At 50.3% G+C, this 7,494-nt stretch overlaps 1 protein-coding gene across 1 annotated transcript; it reads right to left on the bottom strand.

Moving 5' to 3' along the window:
* On the bottom strand, window positions 1–2,182 carry LOC122366437. Its single transcript, XM_043338684.1, has 2 exons — window positions 923–2,182; window positions 1–796 (listed from the first exon to the last, which is right to left on the bottom strand). The coding sequence occupies exons 1-2, from the start codon at window positions 1,643–1,645 to the stop codon at window positions 242–244; spliced, it is 1,278 nt and encodes a 425-aa protein (XP_043194619.1). The 5' UTR covers window positions 1,646–2,182; the 3' UTR covers window positions 1–241.
* Window positions 2,183–7,494: the final 5,312 nt, after the last annotated feature.

Here is a 7,494-nt window from a genome sequence, read left to right as displayed (position 1 = left end):
TATTGCGGTAAAGTGTCTTTATTTTAGTGGTCGCATTTTACTAAGAATGCGGCATACACACCGCACACCACCGTCAATGCCGCAACGCAGCTTAGATTTCGAAAGTAAACATTTATCCTCGCCCGAGACAGCACGATATATACCGTATAATCATAGTTCATAACATCCCTACCGCACGGATGCCAGCGGTATTATCTGGAGCTGGACCTTTGATCATCCGACCGTCCATTCCATGCGCGGTCTAGCCCTCCGCCTTGGTGCTATGCAGCAGCCTGATCAACTGGGTGGCCATGCGCAGTTTCCTCCATCCCCAGCCGCGCGTGCGTGCCGGCCTCTCTGGCACCCTCCTCTGAGCGGCCAGCGCCAGCCGCGTCCACTGGCACGAGCAGCGGCCGCGGCACCGGCAGCACACGAACATGGCCACCACGCAGTCGGCCGTCAGCGTCAGCCGGTCGTGCGCCAGCGCAAACTCCACCTGGCACCAGGCGCCGCGCTCGGCCGCCTCTGTGACCAGCGCGCGGCTCTCGGCCGCGTCCAGCCGGCTGTAGAGCAGCCGCTCGGCCAGGGGCGGCGCGCCGCGCGCCACAGACGCCGCGCCCACGCCGGCGCCGGCCGCCGTCGTCTCCACCTCGATGCCCTCCTGCCACTGCTGATCGTAGTGCTGCAGCTCGCCCGTCACCTGCGTGGGGTCAGCCTGGGGCGGCGGCGGCGCGTCGCTCCGGCGGCGCCGCTCCCGGGCCAGTCGGCAGTGGTGGTCCCGCACCCAAGCGGCGTGCAGCCGCAGACTGGCACGGGTCTGAGGAATAAACTCGTTAATGTTCAATGGCGTTACATCCAAACTGTAAACATTCATTACCAATAATTAAGCCTTACTTTACTCTCATTCTCAGCTCACGGTGTAGAACACATAGCAGCGGCCCACCTTCATAAGCTCGTTGGTGCTGTGTTTGCTCTTCTGGACGCAGCTGAAGTACTTGCGCAGGCAGTGGCTGTAGTCGGTGACGGGCCGGTACTGAGTGTCGCGCCGCTCCGCCAGCTGCGCCGTCTCCGTCTCCAGCTGCCGCAGGCGCTCCAGCAGGCGGCGCTTGTCACACGCCTCCTCCAGGCTCAGACCCTCGATCAGCCACGGTTTGACGGCGGCGGCCGGCGGCGGCGGCGGTGGCGCGGCGGCCGCGTCCCCGGCCGCCGGCTCGGCGTCCTCGCTGTCACGGTCGGCCAGCCGCAGCCGTTCCCACTTCCTCAGCAGCCGGCTCGGCAGGTCGGTCGGCGGCGCCGCGGCCAGCTGCAGCTGCCGGCGCGCCTCCGCCAGCAGGCCGTCCAGCTGCCTCTGCTGGTCGGCCAGCAGCCGCCGCCGACTGGCCAGCTGCGCCAGGCGCGGACGGCAGGCGGCCTCGCTGCGGCTGCGCCAGCGGCTGGCGAGTCGGCCACGCAGAGCGCGCCACTGCCTCTCCTCCAGCCGCTCGCTGGCGGCTATACAGGCCTCCAGCTGCTGAAAGGCGGCGACCAGAAGCGGTCGGGAGCTCGAGGAGCGCTTCAGCAGGACGGTGAACTGCCGGCGGGCCTCCTGGAACGTCTGGCGCACGGCGGCAGCAGCGGCGGTGCGCGGGCCTACCCTGGTGACAGTGCGGCCGGCAGCTTGCTCCATCCTCCACTGCTACCACCAACAGGTCAGTAACGATAGTCTGACCACCGCCAGCGCTGGAGGCTTGGTTACTAGCTTGGTTTGGCCTGGTTTAGCATATGTTGCGGTCTTTATGCTATAGGTATATGTACATACATACAGATAACCACATTTATGTGCCAGGTATTTTTATTATTAACAATGCTGATGGGCTACACTAAACATTAGGCGCTTATGGTGATCGAATATGTTACAAGTTCGCACAAACTTCATGCGATTCGTAGGACGTAGATAGTTTGTAGGTAGGTACTTATCTACCACAAACCCATGTACCAAGAGGTCACCGACTGAAGCTTCCAGGGCACTAGAATCGCGCAATGGGCATTAAAAAACGAAAGTTACTCTAAAAAAAGATTCTAACGTAGGTAGGGTAGTGCACAATACGAATACAGAAGTTACCCGAAGATCTGAACAAGCACTCCGGTCAGCACCACCAGCGCTGAGGCTCAATTGTTAAAGCAAAATACAAGCAAAATAGGTACAAGAACCCCAAGAACCTTTAAAATGCCTGCGTTATGACCGGACAAATATGAACTAAAATCACTGTCTCGTGTTGTTTTTGCTGTCCCGCTTCCCGAAAAGTTTATTTTTCATCATTTCGGTCGCTTGCTATGCTGGGACGAAACTGTCGCGAAAAATGTCTTAACCCTCGCCCGTAAACGGCGATCTGCCACCTTCGCCCATGCAGGGGGGGGGGTTGGTGCGACCCCCCCTTGGCGTTTGAAAACGGAGCGTCGTAGAGCTTAGCGGAAAAGACCAACGGATTGCTCTCGCCGAGATCTCGCGATTGGTGGTATATTTTTTGGTCCTAGGTCAACATTTGACCTACTTTTGACCGGTCAAAGGTCAAATTTTCGGAAAAATAGACTTTTCAACTTTCCGCGGCGATTGCGGCAAAACGGTGGGAGATATCGACTTGAAACCTTCACTATCGTGTTCCTTGATCAATTCTCTATCGTTTGGTATGTATTTCGTTTCACTAGCTCTAAAAATGGCGCGTTGGGAGCGCCGGAAGTCGGCAAGGTCACAGTCGGCGGCAGAAATTCGAAAAATCAAAATTTAAATTTTTGAAATCTTATTGTATTTTTGGATTTGGAAGGTCCATTTGCTCCCTATAGAAGCTAATATTGCTGCATATTCCCATTGAGGTGACAAGAATTAGCAAAATAGTGGTTCGGGCGTTTTTCAAAAATAGTACCGGACGCTGTTCCTCTTGTGACGTCATAGCTCCGTGACCTGACCTGACCCGGTCAAGTTTCTTATACCATATGATAGCCAATACTTGCCCCAACATGCATGGGAAGTTTCATCACGATCCATCAACCGATGTCCGTACCACCGGCAGGAAACCTCGGGCGTTGGCACTCAGTTTGTGAAAATCCGGCCGGAGGCTGTTCCCTTTGTGACGTCATAACTCCGTGACCTGACATGACCCGGTCAAATTTTTTTTATCAAAAGATGCGCAAGGTTTGCCTCATAAGGTACCCAAAATTTGGCGGCGCTGCGCGCCGCCGTTTTTGCACTATTTCCGAAAAACCTCGGGGGGGGGGGTTGCACCAACCCCCCCCCCCTACATGGGCGAGGGTTAACCCGGCACCGCCTGGGCTATTTCCGTACCAACGACAGCCTGGGGGGGGGTCGGATCCGACCCCCCCTGTTATCCCAAGAACCAATGGTCCTATCGAGCCCCGCTAGGCGGCGTTTGAAAGATCTCTACGAGAACTTCCCAAAGCACTCTTAAGATTTTAAGAGTGAGGTCAACTTTCGGGTCAAGATCAGGTCAAAGGTCAAATTCTGGGGTTTTGCATGATTAGGCTTGCGGACAGCGGAATCGATAGCTGCTGCTCGAAACTCACCAAAAATCACATCAAAGACCTAGTGAAGGTACCATGTGCGTATAGGGGTCATACTAAGTACGGGTCAAGGTCAGGTCAGGTCACGAAAGGTCACGGTTTTCACTTTCTGCTACATGGGCGTGCGACACATGTTTTATGGCTTATTTTTCACGCCGAATCCGATGGTAATGGTTACCTACATGTGACCCCAAGTCACTGTGCTGGTGTTAAGTGTGCATTGTAAGCATAAAAATCGTTTATACCATACAAAACTAAACGAGGGCTAAGAAAAAAGTCAATTTTTCAACTTTTTACTTTTAACATAAAAATGCACTTTTCTAGACGAGCATTGTCCCAGGAATCTAGTAGTGGTGCCATTGGTTTTCACATACGATATTCAAAAGTGCCTCTAATTTGCAAAAATGCTTATGACGTCACCATGCCCAATGCATGTTGGAGCTATTTTTTACAATTTGGGGGTCAAAAATCAAGATAGAAAGTTGAAATTGGGACAACTTATGTTCTAATAGAGCTCTATAACATATATTCCGTTTTTTAATACCTATCAAAAGTTTGGATTTTATAAGCTGTTAAAAAAAAAAAGTTTTTTGAATTTCTAGGGGTGAAAAACGCATTTCATGGAAAATCCGAGATAGCCATTTTAAAGAACACGTTGAGCTGCGTCTGTTCATGTCCCTAATTTGCAATTTGCTTTAAACCTTGCTCTTGGCGATTTTTAAACATTTACCACTTTTTGACTGAAAACGCCATGTAGTTACCTACATCACTGAAATCGATATACCTACCTAAAAAATGGGAAAAAATGTTCTTAAAAATTACACAGGAGATAGAGGTGGCAAAATGTGGACCCTCGACTCGGAGGGTGCTTTCCCCAATTTCTAGTACCTACCAATTAGTTCCATATAATGTTGAACTCAATGGGCAGTGCCAATTGCAGTTTCAAATCAGTCCCAAATGATACCAAATGCATTGCCGCGCGTGTTAACCCGCGCCGGGCCGGTGCTCTGAGATTCCGCGCCGGGCCGGGGGGGTGTCTGAACACCCCGCTTCTAACTCGGCTCCTGGACCAGGTAGCTACACGTGGTAACCGGCAATCGAAAGAACGTCCAAAATAAGGATGAAAACACTTCGGTCATTTTTTCGGTCAGGTCAAATGTCAGGTCACCAGAGGTCACCAAATGTAAAATGTTGACTATTTCAGCATTTTTGAAACTGCCAACGGCTATCTCGAGAACCGATAGAGCTACAGCGCCGCGGAAAAGCGCATTCGATAGCCCTTTTACAGACCTTTCTGAGCAATGTTCTCAGATTTGACTTCAGGTCAACGGTTTAGCCTCCAGAGGGCAAAAACTCCAAAATAGCCGTTTTTACGAAAAGCGTTTTTTCGGCAATAACTTTTGACTCACAAGAGCCATGACATTACATTTGCCAGCATCGTGTTCCTCTCGTCGAGACGCGTCGAATGAACTATAATTTGACCTTGAAAGGTCAACTTGAAAATTTGCCCTCAGGTCAAGGTCATGACCTGACCGGAAAAGGTCATGTTGTATATCAGTTCATCGGCAACGTCAAGCCGAACACATCTAGGGCATTTTCAGCGCTTTAGCACGCCTCTATCAGAAGTTATTAGCGAAAAACTGTTAGATTCTGTTCGTGACCTGAGATGACCTCGGGGACATATCGGGGGTCACAGTTGCCATTTTCTGGTTCAGTCAGTGTGTCAATTTCACCTACATCTTGATGTTTGAGAGTGTCTAGAATAGCGTTCGTGCAAAACAGACGCTTTTCAATTTTCTCCCATTGACTTATAATGGAGAGGCCGCAAAATTGACCTGACCTTAGGTCACCGATATCAAAATTCCGAGACGAACATTTTATAGATAGTGTTGCTCTAATCAATCGCTGAAAGTTTCAAGGCAATCGTTCAGTCGGTGTAGCTATGACGAGCATTCTTATTTTTTTCTGAGGTGAGGTCACTTGGCGTGACCTGGTGACCTGACCTAAGGTGACCTTGGTCTGAAATTTTCACAACATGTGCGGAAAAGATGTACAAACAGGTGTGCCAAAAACGGCGGCGCTCTGCGCCGCCGTTTTTGAGATATCTGCGAAAAAACGCAGGGGGGGGGTTTCAAACACCCCCGGCCCGGCGCGGGTTAGCATTTGGAACTACAGGGTGGGGCAGCATAATCGGGAATAAATATCAAACGGGATTATTTGGTCATGAATTTAAAAATATAGCTCCAAGCACTATTTTAACAGCATCCCATCAATCGGTCACCTTTACCTATCCCTCATCCTATTTGACCGCCCTTCGCGTCGATGACCTTCTCAAGGCGGGTCCAAAAGCACGCGCATGCACGTGCAGCCTCCTGCTTGTCCATGATCGCCCATCAGCTTCGTACCTTGCACTGAAGACCGTTTTTACTGATGATAAGTTATTCATTAAACTTCTACCAAAAAACGCTCCATATAAAGAATTTGGTCGGATTTAAATCGGCGGAGTTGAAGGACCAGAAGTTTTTGGTTCATCTCAGGTGGAGGTGCCCTACACAATAACATGTCGTCCTCACTGCAGTACCAGCACGGACAGAGTCCTCGTAAGACGTGATCTGGACCGTCAGTGATCCTCTCTTCCGACGACTCCACGTGAGTCTGCCAGAGTGTGGATGTATTTACCAGAGGTGCTCGTTTTATCCGGGCTCGATGAAGTAGGGTGCACCACGTGCACCTCCCTTGAAGACCACCCATAGGTCCATCACCTCAACAGGATGTTTACTTTGCATGACCGCTGCAATATTCTCGATACAATCCCCTATATGGCATGCCATTCTTTTTTATCGTATTCCAGTCGGTGATAAGATTTTTGGTCGCTGAAGTTTTGAACATTGTTTCTTTTTAATATGCTCAAGAGCTTCTTCCTTATATTCAAGTGAGTCATCTTGTATGTCCTCTGCTAAGAGTTATTTTACGACGATTACGTTAACTTTTTGTCCTAAGTATCCCCACACAATCCTTATCGTCCGTGATAACACGTTGACCTGTCCAGCAACCTTTACGTGGAATGGCATTGTTTTAAACAAAATGTTCTTGTTTTACTCGTTTAACATTAGTGTCTATGGGCGCGCGCAAAGCACTTGGAGCACCGTCGAACTATTTTGCTGCTCTTTTCCAGGAAGTTGCATGCTCATGGATGTAGTCATGTCAGATGATGCACAACTTTTGGGCGTTTCATTGCCATGATATAATTTATCAAAATAATGCCATGCCTACTCATGACCAGAGCCCAAAAAGCATTCCCGATTATGCTGCCCCACCCTGTATTTGGGCCGCATTTGGGACTCATTGGCACTCGATTGGGACTGCCGGCCAGCGGCGGATCCAGCGGGCGGCGGGGGAAGCTGGTTGTCTTCGCCCCGTTTCGCCGGCCGGCCACAGGGTGCGCTAGCGTCGACTGCGCGCGGCGGCAGCCGGGCGGGCGGCGCTGAAAGAACGTAATAAAATGACAACATAAAAATGTTTTATCTTACATATCTCCGCTCACATTAGTCGCAAAGATTTGTTCTTGGATTCAATCGAAGGCGCTTTCAACAAGCTATGTTGCTATGCAAGGTTTATGCCCGGATATAGGTAGTCGTCAAATGAAGTTATTAGTGTTTGAAGCCGTTTATTTGTCCTATTATTTCGCATTTTGCTACGTTTAGTTGTTGCCTCCTCTTTACCAGCCCTATCAACCGACACGCCATGTTGCTATGCATCCTTTCTGCTAGGATATGATAATTTAAGGAAGTTATTACTTATTGGTGCTTGGAGCCGTTTGTTTATCCTATTATTTCGCAGTTTGCTACGTTAATTGCTGCCTTCTCTATTCCTACGGCTGGTATCATTTTGACCCTCGCACTTGATCCCCGGTATGATGGCGACCTCATGATGGCGAGGTCAGGAGTCCGAAATGACCTC

This window comes from Amphibalanus amphitrite, unplaced genomic scaffold, assembly GCF_019059575.1.
Source record: "Amphibalanus amphitrite isolate SeventyFive unplaced genomic scaffold, NRLGWU_Aamphi_draft 000806F_arrow, whole genome shotgun sequence".
In the NCBI taxonomy this organism is placed as follows: Eukaryota; Metazoa; Arthropoda; class Thecostraca; order Balanomorpha; family Balanidae; genus Amphibalanus; species Amphibalanus amphitrite.
Note: the sequence above shows the minus strand (reverse complement) of the source record. Positions and strands in the feature narration are given on the sequence as shown.

Excerpts from the sequence above, each read along its gene's own strand:
- LOC122366437 (XM_043338684.1), bottom strand. The coding sequence starts at position 1,645 with ATGGAGCAAGCTGCCGGCCGCACTGTCACCAGGGTAGGCCCGCGCACC. Across the intron at positions 797-922 it reads GCACCAACGAGCTTATGAAG|ACCCGTGCCAGTCTGCGGCT; the intron begins GTGGGCCGCTGC and ends TTTATTCCTCAG.